This window comes from Oncorhynchus keta, chromosome 1, assembly GCF_023373465.1.
Source record: "Oncorhynchus keta strain PuntledgeMale-10-30-2019 chromosome 1, Oket_V2, whole genome shotgun sequence".
Taxonomy (NCBI): domain Eukaryota; kingdom Metazoa; phylum Chordata; class Actinopteri; order Salmoniformes; family Salmonidae; genus Oncorhynchus; species Oncorhynchus keta.
Window position 1 is genome coordinate 58,635,534 of NC_068421.1, and position 21,668 is coordinate 58,657,201.

The 21,668-nt window shown below is 41.7% G+C and overlaps 1 protein-coding gene across 3 annotated transcripts; it reads right to left on the minus strand.

Annotated features, from left to right (window-relative positions):
• Positions 1 to 5,178: 5,178 nt before the first annotated feature.
• Positions 5,179 to 21,564, minus strand: LOC118389216 (mitochondrial coenzyme A transporter SLC25A42-like). 3 transcript variants are annotated; one of them, XM_035779059.2, is made up of 8 exons: positions 21,238 to 21,564; positions 20,696 to 20,830; positions 18,220 to 18,319; positions 18,067 to 18,092; positions 15,326 to 15,492; positions 12,851 to 12,967; positions 7,990 to 8,141; positions 5,179 to 7,868 (listed from the first exon to the last, which is right to left on the minus strand). In XM_035779059.2, the coding sequence occupies exons 2-8, from the start codon at positions 20,774 to 20,776 to the stop codon at positions 7,543 to 7,545; spliced, it is 969 nt and encodes a 322-aa protein (XP_035634952.1). In that variant the 5' UTR covers positions 20,777 to 20,830; positions 21,238 to 21,564; the 3' UTR covers positions 5,179 to 7,542. The 3 variants fall into 3 exon arrangements, with proteins under 3 accessions (XP_035634952.1, XP_052385331.1, XP_052385322.1); XM_052529371.1 differs by having other exon boundaries at positions 21,260 to 21,409; XM_052529362.1 differs by having other exon boundaries at positions 21,227 to 21,403.
• Positions 21,565 to 21,668: the final 104 nt, after the last annotated feature.

Below are 21,668 nucleotides of genomic sequence, written 5' to 3' on the forward strand. Positions count from 1 at the left end.
TTCTCATTCTTAAGGCTCTGTGGAGCTGCAACTCATTTGCTCTTAGTCCAGTGGATGTCAGGATTAAACAGATGCAGTTACATGTTAAATGTTTTCTATGGGGAAAATGTCATTTATGTTAAACATTCAAATTCAAGAACTGCATGTATTTTCATTGGTATTCACACTCTTACTATGAAAATAGACATACTTCCACTAAGGGCTTCAAGTTTAAGTTGGAATTTGGAATAGGAGCCCTATTGAAGTGTGTGTGTGTGTTTGCGTTTACGTGTGTTTGCGTGTGTGTGCATGTGCGCGTGACAGAGGGAGATGAGAGAAAAAGGGAGTGAAAGAGAGAGAGAGAAATAAAAATGTAGAGAGTGAGTGGGGGTATATAACTAGATTTATGTGTGCTTAGTTCTAGACCAGTGAGGGAGTTTCCATTTGTGAGCGTGACCCCTCCCCTGCACTTGGAACGGCAGTATGGAGGCTGTATTTGATTGAGTGAAGCCCAGTGCAGCCTGAACACTCCCTCTAATGGAAGTATTGAGCCCAGCAGCTCCGTAATGCAGTGACCTCAGTGCTTTTACAACGCTGCCAGCCGATAAGTGGCAATATGCTGTATCTTATAGAATTAACAAGACTGAGGTAGGGAGAGTGGGCTGGGGCTGAGGTGGGGGAGGCGACATCTTATAGCACTTGAGAATATCGCCTGTATGAATGAAGGGATTTATCCCACATTCTTGACTGAGACTTTATTGTCTTGTGCATTTTGATTTGATATTTTTTCTCACTGTCCTTCTTGATGTTTTACAGTTTTTTTCTGGCTTCCTTTACAAGGCTATTTATGTTCCCCATAATGTTTTTCGAGGCTTTTTTCATGCGGTGGAATGTATGAAAGCTACTGTAGGAGTGGCCGTTGCTTTTGAACCTGACAGTGGCTGGCTATCAAAGTGACTGCACAGGGCTTTACCCAGCATGCCTTTGCAGTGCCACAGGGTTGTCTGTCTCCACTGATGGGCAGCCATATTCGACCCCTCTACTGAGCCTCTACGCTCTGGTTATAGGCTCAAAGTTAACAATACGCCGTTTCACATTGCTCCATTTTGCATTGTATCCCTACATGTCTATACCTGGTAATGTAGCATGTGTCAAAATCCGACTGCATTTTCAAGGGAGCGCAGTGGACCCAATGCACCCTCATCCGGAAAGGCACCCACAGCCGTTGTATTATTCTGTGGGAAACGATATTAACCAGACATGTTTCCTCTGTCTTGACACATTCAAATCAGATGCATTTCCAAGCAGCTTTTATTCCTGCATACCTCCCAGTATAACCTCCTCACCTCTCCCACACAGCCATGGGATATGAGGGGAGAGGGAACCGGGGTGCGGATGTGTGAACCGTCATTGTTTGCTGCCTGCGTTCCAGGGCTGGATAGCAAATTATTCATGCATGATTTGAATAAATGCAAATTTGTCTGTCTCCTTTCTGGCACAGTTACAGGTACCTATGGCAACCGCGCCTCCACCAAGCATCCCTGTCCCCGCCCCACTCTCACAATCCCAGGCCCCCTCCGCCCATTTTATTGCCTGGTTCTATTGTTTAGATTGTGGCGATACCAGGGTGGCTGCTCACTGTAGGGTGGCAAGGTATCCCAGAATTCACAGCCAAGGTCAAGGGCAGAAGGAGGGAGGCAGGGAGGCAGAGAGGTAGGGAGGCAGAGAGGTAGGGAGGGATAGAGACAGGGTCCTCTCTCCAGCCAAGCGGTCTGTCAGTCAGTCTGTCAGGCTGCAGCAGACACCCAGGCTTACACCCACTGGTGTATATCATTAACTGGAGGGGGGTGAGGTGGCTCCATCACTCCACATTGGCCACAGTATCATCTCAACCATACTTTGAGGATCACAGCACATGCGCAGTCCATTTAGTGGACCGACTGAGGCAATACCACTCCTCTCATCTTTTGAAACCCGTGGCCAAAGCACACTGAAGCAAATGCATTTGCTGAATAAAAGATTCCGAGATAACGCAGAAGGTGAAGGTATACATTTTTTTGGCTGGAATTTGCCTGGTAATTTAAGGGACTACTACAATTGTTGTTTTAAATGTAGTTTAAAAAAATATATTTCTAAAATGAATTGAGATATCTGCAATGGTTATCTGTGCTTGTGAGGCAGGTATGCCCTTAAGTGCAGCGTCAGTTCAGTTCAGCTCTGACATCGTGACACCTCACAGGTTGACTTATAATTGCTAAGCTTTGGTAAAAAGCTTTAGGGAATAAAAACATTTATATCAAAGAAAGAACTCAAGGTTGAAAGTCTCTATGAAATGATGCATGAGTCGGCTGAACTGCAGTTTTTCTGTGTAACTACAAAGACTGGAATGGGTTTGAGCCCAATTACGATGTTCTAAAAATATAAAATAGAATGTATCTTTTGAAGACGTGTAAGATATTTTCATGATATTTATTCAGCCACTGTGGTCCATTGCCATAGTGATATCAAGAGCTTGGGACTATAAGGTTCTATCTGCAAAAAGATGATTCTCAGACAATTGGCTTTAAAGTACAGAACCCTCAACAGTTTGAAAGGGGTCAGCAATTTTCTTTATCTTGTGTTCTTTTGAACTTATCAACATGAATTGGGGGTATTTAGAGTACTATAAAGGTAAAGAACATTGAACAGAAAAAGTCTGTGTCAATAACTAAATGTTGCCAAAAATGCTTTATAGAACCTCATAGTCCCAATCTCTCTTTTTTTTACTCCACTGCAGTTTTGCATTGTAAATGTACTTTTAATCCATATATTTGCATATTTCAAGACGTGGCATATGAGGGTGGGACTGGACCATACCCAATGAACTGGATCATACTTTTCCCATCAATCATTTTGAAAAAAACTTTGAGGTAAAAACTGTAACTCAATTGATTCTTCACCGTTAAGACAGTGGATGAATCAAATGCACTATTATTTCAATATTGAACAAATTTGGGCTACAGAGAGAAACATAATAGCGTAATTTGAGGCCATATGGCATTGTGCTACAAGCACTGGAAAGGTCCAGGGGATGAAGGATGAGTGGGAGTGTGGTTGGGAGACATATGTGATGTGTATTGTTGGGGTAGGAACAGGTGGGTCTGAGCAGGTGTGATGTCATTGATGTTCGAGTCTGTTTATTGTCTTTTGTTTATGTATGTTTTATATTGTTAGAAAATACAATTTTACAACAAAAAATGTAAAAAGATTTGCACTGCACACCGTTGGGTGTAGAAACGTGTATAAAGGTCTAATTTGAGTAATAACAATGATCCTATGAAAACCCCACAGTGACCAGTGTGAAGGTCAAATTCAGGGCAGGCAGGCAGGTTGTGATCAGAGACTGAATTAACTAACTACTGCCATCTAGTGATACTTTACTTCAACCTACTGCCTATGGCTCCAATGCCACAATCAGAGGTCAAGTCAACATATGAACAATGGTACTTTCTAATGATTTTCTAATGAAAAACTACAATTACTTTAATATTATTTTCCATTTGGGCAGTTATTTCAGGTCAACAAATTATGACTTGACTTCCAGTCTACCAGATAATAAAATGTCTTGGTGTTCTGCACATACCGTGTACCGTTTCAGCCACAGCTTTCAGTTTGCTGAACACTTGGCTCCACCTTGTGGAAAAATTGAGATATTGTTTTGTGTTACGAAAATACGTATATTTCATGCACGGTAGTGATTAAATCCAATCAAGTTTTATTAGTCAAACGTGCCGAATACAACAGGTGTAGTAGACCTTACAGTGCTTACTTACAAGCACAGTCGATCGCGCGCCGGACCTCGGGCTAGAAGGACGAGGGTTCGAGACCTGCTCCTTGCCTGTTTCATTACAATATGAATAAGAATAAGAAATAAAAGGAACAAGTAATTAAAGAGCAGCAGTAAAATAACAATAGTGAGACTATAAACAGGGGGTACTAGGGTGGCTGGAGTCTTTGACCATTTTCAGGGCATTCCTCTGAGACATCCTGGTATAGAGGTCCCAGATGGCAGGAAGCTTGGCCCCAGGGATGTACTGGGCTGTACGTACCCTCTGTAGTGCCTTGCGGTCGGAGGCCGAGCAGTTGCCGTACCAGGCAGTGATGCAACCAGTCAGGATGCTCTCGAAGGTGCAGCTGTAGAACCTTTTGAGGATCTGAGGACCCATGCCAAATCTTTTTAGTTTCCTAAGGGGGAATAGGTTTTGTCGTGCCCTCTTCACAACTGTCATGGTGTGCTTGGACCATGTTAGTTTGTTGGTGATGTGGACACCAAGGAACTTGAAGCTCTCAACCTGCTCCACTACAGCCCCGTCGATGAGAATGGGTGTGTGCTTTGTCCTCCTTTTCCTGTAGTCCACAATCATCTCCTTTGTCTTGATCATGTTGAGGGAGAGGTTGTTGTCCTGGCACCACACCGCCAGATCTCTGACCTCCTACCAATAGGCTGTCTCGTTGTTGTCGGTGATCAGGCCTACCACTGTTGTATCATCGGCAAACTTAATGATGGTGTTGGAATCGTGCCTGGCAGTACAGTTATGAGTGAACAGGGAGTACAGGAGGGGACTGAGCACTCACCCATGAGGTGCCCCTGTGTTGAGGATCAGTGTGCCGGATGTGTTGTTACCTACCCTTACCACCTGGGGGCGGCCCGCCAGGAAGTCCAAGATCCAGTTGCAGAGGGATATGTTTAGTCGGTTCGGTAGTCATTTAGGCAGGTTTGCTTAGTGTTCATGGGCACAGGGACCATGGTGGTCTGCTTAAAACATGTTGGTATTACAGAATCGGACAGGGAGAGGTTGAACATGTCAGTGAAGACACTTTCCAGTTGGTCAGCGCATGCCCTGAGTACACGTCCTGGTAATCCTTCCCTTTGTAGTCTGTAATGGTTTGCAAGCCCTGCCACATCCAACGAGTTTCGGAGCCAGTGTTGTCAAGGGCTACAACGAAACTATGTACTGTTGGGGGTACTCGTGGACCAGGGTTGGAAAACATTGCTATGAATGAATCATTCATAAAAAATATTGCAATTAGATGTCAAGTTTAGTAATTAATACAGGATGTGTTTTTAGCATAATTTGTGTTGATCAATGGTTATTTCACATATACACTGATCTCGAGAAGTACGTTTTTTAGTATATTAATATATTCAAGACATCAATATCAAGTCAAACAAATCCAATTTTATTGGTCACATACACATATTTAGCAGATGTTATTGCAGGTGTAGTAAAATTCTTGTGTAAAGTATCAATAAACATAGAAACAGATTTATGACAAACTGGATTTCCTACACAATAAGACTACAGACGATAGAAAGACTACTTTAATATTAGAAATATACTGATTATATATTTATGCCTTAGGCTACATGTAGTGGGAAAATATGGATGATATCCATTAGATTCCAGTTAGACACTACAAATCTATATATATAGACACCAGATAGTGAAACTGTGCAGTCAGGCTGAAACGATTACTGACTGTGAAGGAGTAGCCTTCACTGTAAAATGAATGAATGTATTTATATATCTAGGATCCTAGCTAAATTGTCAATCCATTATCACATGCAAATCCAATAAACTCATCTTTATTCATCAGCACAACCTTTAACTGTTGGTTTGAACGTTCGAATGAGTGACATGTCCCTTTATTGTCAGCTGACTGCTTGCGAGCCTTGCTAATATGCTGATTGCACACACCTGTGGCCTCCTGCCTGAAATGCTTCAGTTTGTTTAAATGGAAGATGGCATTCAGTGTGTGTGAGGGACTGCAGGCATGTTGTTAATAAAAATAAACTATTTATGATATCACCCTCTCTGTCTCATTAACGTGAGGGCATTATTGCACACCGACGGTCAGGTCCAATGGAGAATTATTATTTTTTTTACAAATGTTATACTAATGCAATTGCTCAGATAAACAAAATATAACAATACAAAAAAAAAATTCTTAAACGACGGGTAAAAATGATCACTAGTTTTAAAAACTCGCCTTGCAGAGGAGAATGTCACAGGGCCTTTCTCTAAAATGTTTTATGAGATTGACACATTGGGAGGACTATTCCTCCATACAGAATCCTTCCTTGCTCGATATCCTTCGTCTGCCCTCTTCAATTTAAACCAGTCCGGAGACTGAGATGTTGATTTTTGTGGTCAATTAACCATTACTTTGTGGATTTTGATGTGTGCTTGGGGTTATCATCTTGCTGGAAGATCCACTTGTGGCCAAGTTTCAGCATCCTAGAAGAGGCAATCAGGTTTTGGGCTAAAATGTCCTTGTACTGGGTAAAGTTCATGCTGCCGTTGACCTTAACAAGAGCCTCCATTTGTTAGATGACATGACAATTGAGCTCTTTGGCCACGCACACCAGTTAATTGACCACACAAATCAACATTTTGCAATGGCCATCAGTTTCTAGACTTGAACCACATGGAAAAACCTGTGGTTTTAATTGAAAATGGTAGCCCATAAGCGCAGATCAAGGAAATCAAGGATCTGGAAATATTCTGTATGGAGGAATGGTCCAATTTCCCTCCCAATGTGTTCTCCAATCTCATCAAACATCGTAGAAAAGGGCTGAGTGTCGTTATCCTCGCAAGGAGATGTATTGAAAACAAGAAGTGTGGCACTAATTTTGACCTATCTTTTTTGGAGAAAAAAATATTACTTGATAAACAAAATCTGTCACTGAGCAACTGTATTAGTATAAAATAGAATTCTCATTTGAGCATACATTATAGCTCAGTACTTGTTATACAGTATTTGCTCAACTTTATCAAGGGTGCCAATAATTTTCCTGACAGTACATTCCATCTTGGCACGTCATAAAATTGACATTTTTAACCGTAACAAAACAGAGACAAGCTCTTTGAAATAAGACTACATTCCCAACTACCAGCAACCAAGAAACTATTTTCTGGCAGCAAGGCCCACTAGGTGACTCTTCCATGAAACGTTGATGCTAAATGCAGAAGTGAGCAGAGCAGCGGATTACAGCTGCAACAAGCCTTGAGATAATCAAGAAGAAAAAGCAGCAATGCATGGTTGAAAATATAAGTGAATCTTCAACAGAAAACTTTGTGAGTATAGTTGATAAAATTCCATACTAAAATGAACCGATTGTAAAGTTCTTCGCCTCTGATAATCTCCAGCCCCATTAAGTGCCCTTACCAGAGATAATACCACAATCTCAAACAAATATCAGGACTGGAAATGTAAAATCCTTCACATTCTCATCTCTCATATTGCAAACTCATCAAACATCTACCCTGTTTGATGACACTTATTGTAGCCTTAGTACAGACATCCCATCCATCAACAGCAAGAGTGGGGGGTCTGTGCGTGCTTAATGTGTGTCAGAGGATGTGCGCTTAAATAAACTGACAGCTTCTGTCTCCTCCTGTCTGTCCAGTATCCACTCTCCCCTTTCAATCTCTGACTTGCAGAGGATCCATATTGTGTCTGTGACCGACGGACGACAACTAGTCTTGACAGTGAACCTTTCCTCTGGCTCCCTCTGCTGGCTCAGTGTGTGAAGTATCCCAACTGGTGCATCTTGTGCAGGAGGTTGTGCATGAGGTCAAAGGTAGTGAAGCTGACCCCCACAGCGATAGGCCCTTTGATCCAGTTCATACTAAGGCCCTTGTAGAGTCCACGCACCACACCCTCCTGCACCATGATCGCTTTCATGGTGTTCAGGACGCTGCCGTACTGTTGGCCCGTCACCCCGGCCGTCTGCATGCGTCGGCGAACCACGTCCAGTGGGTAAGAGGCCGACTGGCCGAGCAGACCAGCACACGCGCCAAATGCCAAACGCTCGTAGGAGTACGGCTGGGACCGCATAGTCCTCTCTGAAGAAAGGAATGGGATAAGGAGAGAAAGAGAGATCCAATTAAGCCCTTAATCAAAAAGCTAATCATTTAAATTAAGACAGTTGTAAAAAATAAAAAAAAATTAAAAAAGAGTCTGTACCTGCATGCAGTTTCTTGAGGGTCTCATATGTGAAGAAGGTGATTCCTGAGTATGGGATCACTCCCAGGATGGTTGGGCAGAAGCCTCTGTACAGGGTCTTAATGCCCTCCTCCTGCGTAATGCGCACAAACACGTGCATAATGTTGCTGTACCTGTAGGGAAGAAAGAGAAGAGTAGGATATTAACCAAGGATAAAAGCATTACCTATATTACCCTATATACCTGTTAAACTTTCAATAAGTGGGGAAAGGGGGAACCACGTGCAGGCAGGGTTCAAAATTAACATTTTTCATTTGTAGCAATTGTGCACCCAACTTAAAGTTAGAAGCACCAGAAAATAAGATTTTTTAAAAATGTGATTGAGATACAGCCTTTATTGGGCCTACATGAAGTCTAGTTACTTTTGAAGCACTTGTTTTGTTTTTACTTTTACACAGGGGAGCCCAATTGAGACCAGGGTCTCATTCACAATGGTGCCCTGAGTACAAACATTTTCACAATCAAGAAAATGAACATTACAAATAAAACAAAAATTAAAAAAAAAAACGACAAAAAAGGTACAATACTACACTTTCAACAAATAAACCATTACAAAAAGTGCAATCCTCAATGAATTCCTTTAACACCAGAGTCCTAAACTGCCCTAGCAGCAAAAGGGACTCAAGATACAAGGAATTTTGCAGGTTATTCGAACAATGAAGGCCACTGAAACTAAAGGAGGATTGACTTAAATTGGTCAAGCGGGTTTGGTAGCTAATTCTTTAGCAATGAAGTTAGGTAAGTTGGAAGCTTGTGTAATAGGGCTTTGGAAACAGAAAGGGAGTAATGAATTGATCTGCGGTACTTTAATGGGGACGAGCTAACCTTTTGTTACAGGACGCAGTGGTGAGTATCCAAAATGTCACCAGTGATGAAACTAATGGTGCTATGGTAGACAGCATCCAAAGGTTTAAGAGTAGGGGCTGTTGCAATCTGGTAAACGGTGTCACCAAAATCAAGAACTGACTGTACAATCTGCTTCCTGCTATTTAGGGAGAGGCAAGATCAAACATTTTTTTTTAAAAAGCCCCCTATAAATCTTAGCTTTTTAACTAGCTCATCTGTATGTTTTTAAACATTGTGACCTGTCCTCCACAATCACCCAATTGAGATGGTTTGGGATGAGTTGGACCACAGAGTGAAGAAAAAGAAGCCAACAAGTGCTCAGCATTTGTGGGAACTCCTTCAAGACTGTTGGAAAAGCATTCCAGGTGAAGTTGGTTGAAAGAATGCCAAGAGTGTGCAAAACTGTCAAAGGCAAAGGGTGGCTACTTTGAATAATCTAAAATATATTTTGATTTGTTTAACACTTTTTGGGTTATTACATGTTATATCATAGTTTGTCTTCACTATTATTCTACAATGTATAAAATTGTAAAAATAAATAAAACCCCTTGAATGAGTAGCTGTGTCCAAACTTTTGACTAGTACTGCATGTACACACACAGTATTTATACTCCAGACTCTGACATTACTCGTCCTAATATTGCTATATTTCTTATTATTTTACTTTTTAGATGTGTATTGTTAGATATTACTGCACTGCTGGAGCTAGAAACACAAGCATTTCACTACAGCCACAATAACATCTGCTAAATATGAGTATGTGAACAATAAAATTAGATTTGAAGTGAATCAGGCCCTATGTTTTATTTGTATTAGTACATCATAGATGTACAGTTGAAGTCGGAAGATTACATACACTTAGGTTGGAGTCATTAAAACTCCACAAATTTCATGTTAACAAACTATAGTTTTTGCAAGTCAGTTAGGACTTATCTACTTTGTGCAAGACACAATTTTTCCAACAATTGTTTACAGACAGATTATTTCACTTATAGTTCACTGTATCACAATTCCAGTGGGTCAGAAGTTTACATACACGAGGTTGACTGTGCCTTTAAACAGCTTAGAAAATTCCAGAAAATGATGTCATGGCTTTAGAAGCTTCTGATAGGCTAATTGACATCATGTGAGTCAATTGGAGGTGGACCTGTGGATGTATTTCAAGGCCTACCCTCAAACTCAGTGCTTCTTTGCTTGACATCACGGGAAAATCAAAAGAAATCAGTCAAGACCTCAGAAAAAAATTGTAGACCTCCACAAGTCTGGTTCATCCAAGCCCCTGAAGGTACCACGTTCATCTGTAAAAAACATTAGTATGCAAGTATAAACACCATGGGACCACGCAGCTGTCATACCGCTCAGGAAGAAGACGCGTTCTGTCTCCTAGAGATGAACGTACTTTAGTGCAAAAAATGCAAATCAATCCAAGACAAACAGCAAAGGATCTTGTGAAGATGCTGGAGGAAACAGGTACAAAAATATCTATATACACAGTAAAACGAGTCCTATATCAACATAACCTGAAAGGCTGCTCAGCAAGGAAGAAGCCACTGCTCCAAAACCGCCATAAAAAAGGCCAGACTACAGTTTGCAACTGCACATAGGGACAAAGATCATACTTTTTGGAGAAATGTCCTCTGGTCTGATGAAACAAAAATAGAACTGTTTGGCCATTATGACCATCGCTATGTTTGGAGGAAAAAGGGGGAGGCTTGCAAGCCGAAGAACACCATCCCAACTGTGAAGCACGGAGGTGGCAGCATCATGTTGTGGGGGTGCTTTGCTGCAGGAGGGACTGGTGCACTTCACAAAATAGATGGCTTCATGAGGATGGAAAATTATGTGGATTTTTGAAGCAGCATCTCAAAACATCAGTCAGGAAGTTAAAGCTTGGTCGCAAATGGGTCTTCCAAATGGACAATGACCCCAAGCATACTTCCAAAGTTGTGACAAAATAGCTTAAGGACAACAAAGTCAAGGTATTGGAGTGGTAATCACAAAGCCCTGACCTCAAACCTATAGAACATTTGTGGGCAGAACTAAAAAAACATGTGCGAGGAGGTCAAGGAGGTCTACAAACCTGACTCAGTTACACCAGCTCTGTCAAGAGGAATGAGCCAAAATTCACCCAACTTGTTGTGTGAAGCTTCTGGAAGGCTACCTGATGTTTGACCCAAGTTAAACAATTTAAAGGCAATGCTACCAAATACTAATTGAGTGTATGTAAACGTATGACCCACTGGGAATGTGATGAAATAAATAAAAGCTGAACTAAATCATTCTCTCTACTATTATTCTGACATTTCACATTATTAAAATAAAGTGGTGATCCTAACTGACCGAGAACAGGGCATTTTTACTCGGATTACATGTCAGAAATTGTGAAACGAAGTTTAAATGTATTTGGCTAAGGTGTATGAACTTCTGACTTCAACTGTACATCATCATTAGTACATCATAGACATCAAAGGGTTGAAATAAAAAATAAAGTATATTAGTCTGTTTATGCATCATTCTCTTACAATCTGTTTTGAGGTCATTAGATTTTCAGAGATTATCCTTTCAAACAGGTGGCCAAGCTGAGGCAAAATGCTTATTAAAAGCATCACACATTTCTATTTAGTCTAGATTGGGTGCAGAGGCTGTCAAAACCTGCTGGGGAAAATGAGGGGGTGGAGTTTTGTTTAAAAGATTTTACCATTTTCCAGAAATTGGCTAGATTACCACCACTCTCAGATACACAATTCAAGAAGCATGTTGATTTTGTTATTTTAAACAGGGATAGACATCCATTTCTCAAATGTCTGAAGGACTGCCAATCAGAATTAGAATCAGTCATCTGTCCTTAACCCAAGCTACATTTCTTTCCTGTCATTTTTCAGACAATTCATGAGTAAACCATGGATTGCATCGGTCTTTTAACCTTTGTTTTGTGTAAGGCACATGTTTATCTGCAAGAGAGTTAAACAGGGAAATAAAACAATTGTTTTTAACTAATGTGTAACACCTTTAAACATTAGTTTATTATAAAAGCTAAAAGAAATAATATGAATACCTGTCATTGAAATGACAAAGTCATTTGTGAAATAGTAGGTTTCTACATTGTGTATAAATCACTATTTTTCTATTGAGATTCATTACATTGAAAATTGTACACAGTCTCTTAAAAACGTACGTTTTTTATTGACGATCATTGATCTCCTGAAGAATCTATCTGTTGTCCTTTCTTTCTATGACCCCAAATGTTTGGACAAAGACAGTACAGTATGAAGATAGTCAGAAACGGCTTCTTCAATATAAATCCCAGATCACACTTGTAGGCGATGTCATGGCGAAGTTGGCTAACGAAGGGTCTAACTTTCGTATTGCGCCAAACTGTTCAGCCCGTCAAATCAAAGGCACTCCTCAATATAAAGTCCTTTCTTGACGAAAATCACTTTCACACGGTTGGAGTAGTAACATGTTTAACTACTTAAGACGTTCGCTAGAGTCTAGATTGTGTCTTTAGATTGAGAAAATGAACAACTATGGATGAATTTTTCACTTTTCTCATTGACTTCTCAAACCCCAAACCCTGGCCTAGTCTGCTAGGTCTGTTTCGCAAGTGTCCCCGGAGTTTCATGATTTTGCGCCTTTGGGCTTAGAAATGGCCCACAAAATGGTTTATGAATGTAAAATGTGGTCAATGCAATCCGCTATAGAAATATAAAAATGTTGAGGCGGTAATATAGGTCAGATCTTAGTTGGGTTAGAAGGAAACTAGCTGTTTTAATGGAGTAATGGTGCAACCATTAGAGCCCCATCTGCACTCGCTTGTTTCTTTAAGGCACTTGGAAACAACAATTATGGGAGATTTTGTTCATAGTCACACAGCAAAATATTTGGCCACATTTTTTGTCGCACTTTAGAGCCCCGTGTGCAGGTATATTTATACATTCAAAGACTGACATTTACAAGTGTTATTGGAGAGCCCTACATTTGTCTGGGAGTCACTGCCATCCTGGCCCGCACCATGTCCAGGGGGTAGGTGAGCATGGCAGCTGTGGTGCCAGCCAACGACCCTGCCAGGAAACGTGGAAAAGGAGTAAGGGCTCTGAAACAGACAGATCAAATTACATTAGAGTGCAGCTATGGTTTCGACAATGGATATCATTGTATTATTATGATTTTTTTTCACACTAGAGAAAATGGTTTGTTCTGTTCAAGAAAGATCACTGAAGGGTTGCCTTGGAGGCTGATGATGACCACCAGAGTTCAGAATGGTGCTACATTAACAAATCAAATTGTATGTCACATGCGCCGAATTTAAGAGGTAATTGAGGTAATATGAACATGTATGAAGAGTTATTAAAATGACTATGCATAGTCAATAACAGAGTAGCAGCGACTTAAAGAGGGGTTGGGGGGGGGGACAATACAAATAGTCTGGGTAGCCATTTTGATTAGATGTTCAAGAGTCTTATGTCTTGGGGGTAGAGGCTGTTTAGAAGCCTATTGGACCTAGACTTGGCGCTCCGGTACCGCTTGCCGTGCGGTAGCAGAAAGAACAGTCTATGACTAGGGTAGCTGAAGTCACTGGCGTTCCTCTGAAACCGCCTGGTATAGAGATCCTGGATGGCAGGAAGGTTGGTCCCAGTGATGTTCTGGGCCGTTCGCACTACCCTCTGTAGCGCTTTGCGGTCTGAGGCTGAGCAGTTGCCATACCAGGCAGTGATGCAGCAATCCTCTCGATGGTGCAGCTGTAGAACCTTTTGAGGATCTGAGGACCCATGCCAGATCTTTTCAGTCTCCTAAGGGGGAATAGGTTTTGTTGTGCCTTCTTCACAACTGTCTTGGTGTGCTTGGACCATGTTAGTTTCTTGGTGATGTGGACACCAAGGAACTTGAAGCTCTCAACCTGCTCCACTAAAGCCCCGACAATGAGAATGGGTGCGTGCTCGGTCCTCCTTTCCTGTAGTCTACAATAATCTCCTTTGTCTTGATCACGTTGAGGGAGATGTTGTCCTGGCACCACACAACCAGGTCTCTGACCTCCTCCCTAGAGGCTGTCTCGTTGTTGTCAGTGAACAGGCCTACCACTGTTGTGTCATCGGCAAACTTAATGATGGTGTTAGAATCGTGCCTGGCAGTGCAGTCATGAGTGAACAGGGAGTACAGGAGGGGACTGAGCACGCACCCCCGAGGGGTCCTTGGTTGAGGATAAGCGTGGCGGATGTGTTGTTACCTTTCTTTACCACCTGGGGGTGGTAATCGATGCACTTATTGATGAAGCCAGTCACTGATGTGGTGTACTCCTCAATGCCATCAGAAGAATCCCAGAACATATTCCAGTCTGTGCTAGCAAAACATTCCTGTAGTTTAGCATCGGCTTCATCTGACCACTTTTTTTTGGACCGAGTCACTGATGCTTCCTGGTTTAATTTTTGCTTGTAAGCAGAAATCAGGAGGACAGAATTATGGTCAGATTTGCCAAATGGTGTGTGAGGGAGAGCTTTGTACACATCTCTGTGTGTGAAGTAAAGGTGGTCTAGAGTTTTTTCCCCGCACATTTAACATGCTGATAGAAATTTGATAAGACGGATTTCAAATTCCCTGCATTTAAGTCCCCGGCCAATAGCAGCGCCGCTTCTGGATGAGCATTTTCCTGTTTGCTTATGGCGGAATAGAGCCCATTGAGTGTGGTCTTAGTGCCAGCATCGGTCTGTGGTGGTATGTAAACAGCTACAAAAAATACAGATAAACTCTAGGTAGATAGTGTGGTCTACAGCTTATCATGAGATACTCTACCTCAGGTGAGCAAAACCTCAAGACCTCCTTAGATATCATGAACCAGCTGTTGTTTACAAATACACATAGTCCGCCCCCCTTGTACCAGACGCCGCTGTTCTATCCTGCCATACAGTGTATAACCAGACAGCTGTATGTTGATAATGTTGTCGTTCAGCCACGACTCCGTGAAGCATAAGATATTAAAGTTTAATGTCCCGTTGGTAGTTTAATCTTCCTCCTAGGTCATCGATTTTCTTTTTCAATGATTGCATGTTAGCAAGAAGAATGGAAGGCAGTGGGGGTTTACTCAATTGCCTACGAATTCTCAGAAGCAAGCCTGACCTCAGTCCTCTTTTGCTCTGACTTCTCGCAAATAACGGGGATTTGGGCCTGTTCCCGGGAAAGCAGCATGTCCTTCACGTCGGGCTCGTTAAAAGAAAAAAAAGCTTCTGCCAGTTCGTGCTGAGTAATCACTGTTCTGATGTCCAGAAGTTATTTGCAGTCATTAGAGATGGTAGCAGCAACATTATGTACAGAATAAGTTAAAAAATAAGTTACAAACAACAACAACAAAAAAGGAATAAAATAACACATTCGGTTAGTGAAATGTGAGCCATCTTCTCCGGCGCCATGATACATATGTGTATTCTCAATTATTTTTACTGAGGGGAAATTTACTCACTTTCCCTGGAAGCCATAGTATCCCCCCAGGATTCTCTTGTACTGGTCGTGGGAGCAGAACTGGATGGCAGCGTAGGGGATGACCCGCACCATGGTGGCAGAGTTGCCCCTCCACAGACTGAGGAAGCCATCTTTCATGTATGTACAGTAGAGGAGTCTAAAGGCTTCCTGGAGGGGGGAGGCACACAGCAACACAACACCCTTAACACTAACTCAACAAGACATTCGTGGTCCTGAACTAGAGGTCGACCGATTAATCGGAATGGCCGATTAATTAGTGCCGATTTCAAGTTTTCATAACAATCGGAAATCTGAATTTTTGGACACCGATTTGGCTGATTAAAAATAAAATAATTAATTACACCTTTATTTAACTAGCAAGTCAGTTAAGAACACATTCTTATTTTCAATGACGGCCTAGGAACGGTGGGTTAACTGCCCCGTTCAGGGTCAGAACGACAGACTTTCACCTTGTCAGCTCCGGGAACCAATCTTGCAAATTTACAGTTAACTAGTCCAACTATATAACCACCTGCCTCTCGTTGCACTCCACGAGGAGACTGACTGCCTGTTACGCGAATGCAGTAAGCCAAGTTAAGTTGCTAGCTAGCATTAAACTTATCTTATAAAAAATCAATCAATCATAATCACTAGTTAACTACACATGGTTGATGATATTACTAGTTTATCTAGCGTGTCCTGCGTTGCATATAATCTGACTGAGCATACAAGCATCTGACTGAGCGGTGGTAGGCAGCAGCAGGCTCGTAAGCATTCATTCAAACAGCACTTTTGTGTGTTTTGCCAGCAGCTCTTCATTGTGCGTCAAGCATTGCGCTGTTTATGACTTCAAGCCTATCAACTCCCGAGATAAGGCTGGTGTAACCGATGTGAAATGGCTAGCTAGTTAGCGGGGTGCCGCTAATAGCGTTTCAAACGTCACTCGCTCTGAGACTTGGAGTGGTTGTTCCCCTTGCTCTGCATGGATAACGCTGCTTCGAGGGTGGCTGTTGTCGTTGTGTTCCTGGTTCGAGCCCATATTTATTATTTATTTATTTGAAGCTAAATTGATTTTATTGATGTATTAAGTTAAAATAAGTGTTTATTCAGTATTGTTGCAATTGTCATTATTACAAATAAAAAATATAAAAAATTGATTAATCGGTATCTGCTTTTTTTGGGGGTCCACCAATAATCGGTATCGGCATTGAAAAATCATAATCGGTCGACCTCTATCCTGAACCCACTCTCTGAGGGCGTCTCATTGTGTGGAATATGCTAAAAATACACATTTCCAAATCACAAATGTACGTGTGTGAAATAGGAGAAATATAAGCACCTACCAAATGATTTTTACTATTATTAGTGGTCCAAGCCCTGAAAGGGATGGAACCCTATTATAATTTCTAGGATTAATATTACATTTATTTTTTTTAAATCCTATTTTTGGAGAGCTATAGCTCTTAAATGGTAAGACCTACAAACTTGGTGGGAGGTGTAAATTGGTGGCCGAATACATCTGGTTACACAAATGGTGGCGCTACAAACAACATTTGACTTCAAAAGGTTTTACATTTTTAACAGCATCTCCTCAGAGACCACGAAACCGATTTCTCCAAAACTTGGTGTAAAACATCTATAGACCAAGATTTGTAAATGTATTATAAATTAAGTTGATATCTTAAACGTCATGGCCGCTGTGAGCCAATGAAGTTGAGTGAGGTTGGGCCTGACAATTTAAGTCGCTCTTGGAGGGAATGGACTAAGGATGTTAATGGTTAACCATTAAATTCGTTAGCCGCCGAAAAAATATATTTGACCATGCTTATCAGTCTATAGGTTAATTTGCATAATTGTGTGGAATTAAATTGGCGACTTTGTATTTTCGTTAGTCGTCATGCGTCTTATCACACGCGCACAGCATACACAGCCTAGTTTGAGGAGCGGAATGGCCTATCACCTGTCAGAGCAGCTCAGCTTTGGATAAAAGCAACCTGCTAAATGGCATATATTACATGTTATAAGATTTGTGTAAGTGCAAGAAATGGAGTCAGGACTGGAACCTACAACAAATGCATGCTCTTCCATAGTGTTCAACCCTGACTTTTGCCATGAGGTGAGCATGGCTCAGAGGGTTGTAATACATGCCATCCCATGGCGGGCCGGGTTAATCTCACCAATGCAGCTTTCAGATAGACATCCCTAGACAGTGAGGAATTGTTGGTGTTGGGCCTGAACCGAATTTGATTATGTAAATTAAGGCCGTAATATTTCAGATAGAGAAGAGGGCTAAACGGGGAAAAAGGCTTGGACCCCAGGTAATTGCTGCTTGCAGCTATATTTATTATTATTAACTAAACAAGACAGCATTCTCCCCAAGGTGTAGACTAACTTCAAATTGTAACTTAGTCATGCATTGACATCAATGGGAGACTATGTGAAAATGTGATTTAAGTGGAAGTTCGGATTCACCCTTATGGCAGCATGGAGAGAATTTGTGACTGTTCAGCGTTCTAATATTTAATATACAGGACATTACCTTAGAAATAGCAATGTTTTGAGTCCTCCAGCTTCAGACAGACAGATTCAAAAGTAACACACACACCCAAGTGACCAAATAACATTCCCATCTAAGAGATAACACCATTGAATCCTGCTCTGCCAGCCTCTGCCAATTGGGAAGACATACAGGACATCAAGTACATCTTTATTATTTCAATGTGAGTTATATAATAAACTCACCTTAGCAGAGAATCTTTGTGAAGACACTAAAGTAGGAGAAGGAGGAAAATAAGTATTAAGGCAAAGATACTAACAATTCAATTAGTATATATTTACGAAAGGAACCCCTACTTTATATTCTGAGTGCATGGTCTTCCAGGGAAATGGCCTTACCTTGGAAGATGATCTTGGTTCTGTCCAGAGGAGCTATGACTGTTTTGGCCACGGCTCCTGCCAATGCTCCACATAGCAGGGAGTCCAACACTGTCCATCTCTGCACACAGAAAGAAACACTCAGTGTTCCACTTCACACAGGACACAAAAGACAAACTCACTTTGAAATTATATCAGTCATAAACATACTCCATAACTCACGACAAGCATCACTACTCTGGACGGTTCTGACTTAGAATATGTGGACACCTACAAATACCTAGGTGTCTGGCTAGAATGTAAACTCTACTTCCAGACTCACATTAAGCATCTCCAATCCATAGTTAAATCTAGAATCAGCTTCCTATTTCACAACAAAGCATCCTTCACTCATGCTGCCAAACATACCCACGTAAAACTGACTATCCTACCGATCCTTGACTTCAGCGATGTTATTTACAAAATAGCCTCCAACACTCTACTCAGCAAATTGGATACGGTCTATCACAGTGCCATCCGGTTTTCACCAAAGCCCCATATACTACCCACCACTGCGACCTGTATGCTCTCGTTGACTGGCCCTCGCTTCATATTTGTCTCCAAACCCACTGGCTCCAGGTAATCTATAATCTTTGCTAGGTAAAGCCCCGCCTTATCTCAGCTCACTGGTCACCACCCGTATCACACACTCCAGCAGGTATATTTCGCTGGTCATCCCCAAAGCCAACACTTCCTTTGGCTGCCTTTCCTTCCAGTTCTCTGCTGCCAATGACTGGAATGAATTGCAAAAATCACTGAAGCTGGAGACTTATATCTCCTCCTCTAACTTTAAGCATCAGCTGTCAGAACAGCTTACCGATCACTGTACCTGCACACAGCCAATCTGTAAATAGCACACCCAACTACCTCATCCCCATATTGTTATTTATCTTCTTGCTCTTTTGCACCCCAGTATCTCTACTTGCACATCATCATCTGCACATCTATCATTCCAGTGTTAATTGCTAAATTGTAATTATTTCACCTCTATGGCCAATTTATTGCCTTACCTCACTACTCTTCTACATTTGTACACACTGTATATAGAATTTTTCAACTGTGTTATTGACTGTACATTTGTTTATGTTGTTGTTTTTGTCGCAGGTCGCATTTGTAAATGATAACTTGTTCTCAACTGGCCTACCTGGTTAAATAAAGGTGAAATAAAATAAATAAACAATACAGCAGTAATGGGGACTATAATATGTCATGATCACTGGCTGCAGATACAGGCTAAAGCAGGGCTCTTCAACCGTGTTCCTGGAGAGCTACCATCCTGTAACCCTAATCTAGCACACCTGGTTCTACTAATTAAAATAGGTTGATAAACCAACCAAGTTAGTTACAACTGCGGTTGGAGTGAAAACCTACAGGAGGGTAGCTCTCCAGGAACAGGGTTGGAGACCCCTGGGCTAAAGGTATCACATATAGGTTTCTCATGCTCTTGGAGTACTGCCAGGGTGTAATTTGAACTATCTTTCAACAGATTCCTAACCCATTTTACAGTAGACTGTAGTAAACCTCTCCTCCATGAGTATACACTTCATATGATCTGCAGAGCAGTAATGCGCCATTATATCATGTAGGCTACTTTAGTGTACAGCACTCCAGACATAAACAGCTTTACTTGACTCTAACTGGAGGTGGAGATAATCTCTTAGCTGGTTCAGAATGTGTTTGTGTGTGTGAGGGTGTGGGTTGTAAAAGTTAATTGGACGATGGACCCAGTAAAATCCCTGATAAGGTATGTTTAGGATGCAGAGGGAGGTAAGTCTTTTGAGGCCACACTGGGAATCTCCAAGCAGTCTGCAGCAATGCGTAGGTTGGAATGGTTTGACTTGAGCAGCCAAAGAGGTAGGCAGATCGAGAGAGAGAGAGAGATATTGCTTTTTATGGTGACCGACTTCTGTACTGCTCTTTGTTGCGCTCTTGGCTACCCAAAGAATTTGCATTACAGCAACTTTTTTTACCGAGTTAAGAACAAATTCTTATTTACAATGACGGTCTACCCTAACCCGGACGATGCTGGGCCAATTATGCACCGCTCTACGGGACTCCCAATCACGGCCGGTTGTGATACAGCCTGGAATCGAACCAGGGTCTGTAGTGAAGCCTCTAGCACTGATATGCAGTGCCTTAGACCGCTGCGCCACTCAGGAGCCCAAAATTAGTGATGACTAATGTTGCCAGTGTCATTTGGTACTACTTAACAATAAATAAAGATAAAAGATGCAATCTAGTCTAGTCCACTCTAACCCCATACCCATGTCCCAGGGTCTCCCATACTAGCCAAAGGTTACTTGCTGTTCTGGTAAACATGTTTGGCAGCCTTCAGCTGGTTGGTCTTGGCCTGCATGTTCCTGCTATAAACAGCTCTGTGGTATGTAAGCCTGCCTGGCTGCTGTTAGGCTACTGCATCAGGGAAAACCCATGATGTAGGGGCTGAGGGGGGGCTCACTTTAGCCTGGCCGGAGGGAGGGAGAGACAACACTGCTGCCTGGGGCTGTGCCATCTGGTGGTCCTGCACTGTATGGGCCATGTGTGCCCTTGATGACGCCCAGTATCTGACAGTCAGTCAACACCCGACAATCCACTGCAGGAGATAGAAACATGATGATAAACAACATATCCTCCCACTGCATGCATAGATTAGCTCTGTGTCACCTTCAATAAATATGTTGTTAAATGTATTAACTTCCCTATTTGCAAAGTAACAGAAAATAATTACCACCTAGCTACACACTGTTTAATTTCCTCTGTAATAAAACAGTACATCACAATTGGCTATCCAATTCATTCTAGAATATTCCCACTAAATGTAACATGTTTACTTATTAGGAACACAATATATGATCTACTATTATTATGAGACATTCACCAATCCCTGCAAAATAATCCAAATAAATAATGAAACGTTAAGTGTGAAAAAGTAAGCATTGCCGCACACCACTTGGGCTAAAAATAAAGAAGTGCAAATGAATGCGCATACGAATTCCTCGCCTTTAATCTTGATTTACTGTGCCTGTGTTTGTTGCAAATCCGGCCAATCTTGAACAATCTTCAGCAATGTTTCACATTCAGTGTTCAACTCCGTCGTCTTCCGAGATCCGTCGCCACATTTCTCTCTCCGTTTGGTGTCGTTGGGTCAATATCTGTGGTCAACACATCAGTCAACTTGTCCGTCTATCTCAGCGTTTACGATTTTTTCCAAGGTGATTGAAAACGACAGCTGCCAAACTGCGACAAGGAAGGTGATGGCCTATTTTTATCCCAAAATTATTGGAGTTTGCTCGCGCACGAGATTATTGTCTTTCAAGGGTTTATCAGTTTGAGGGCACGTACAATTGTTTTGGACTACAAGTCCCATATATATTTTCAAACCGAACATTGGACTCCACGCGATATCACGCGAGGAAGACACAGCACTCAGT

Bases quoted from the DNA above. Each gene is read 5' to 3' on its own strand.
- LOC118389216 (XM_035779059.2), bottom strand. From the start codon at position 20,776: ATGGCCCATACAGTGCAGGACCACCAGATGGCACAGCCCCAGGCAGCA. The intron at 18,320-20,695 runs GTGAGCCCCCCC...TTCTGTGTGCAG, and splicing joins CTCCCTCCGGCCAGGCTAAA to AGATGGACAGTGTTGGACTC. The intron at 18,093-18,219 runs GTAAGGCCATTT...CTCCTACTTTAG, and splicing joins AACCAAGATCATCTTCCAAG to TGTCTTCACAAAGATTCTCT.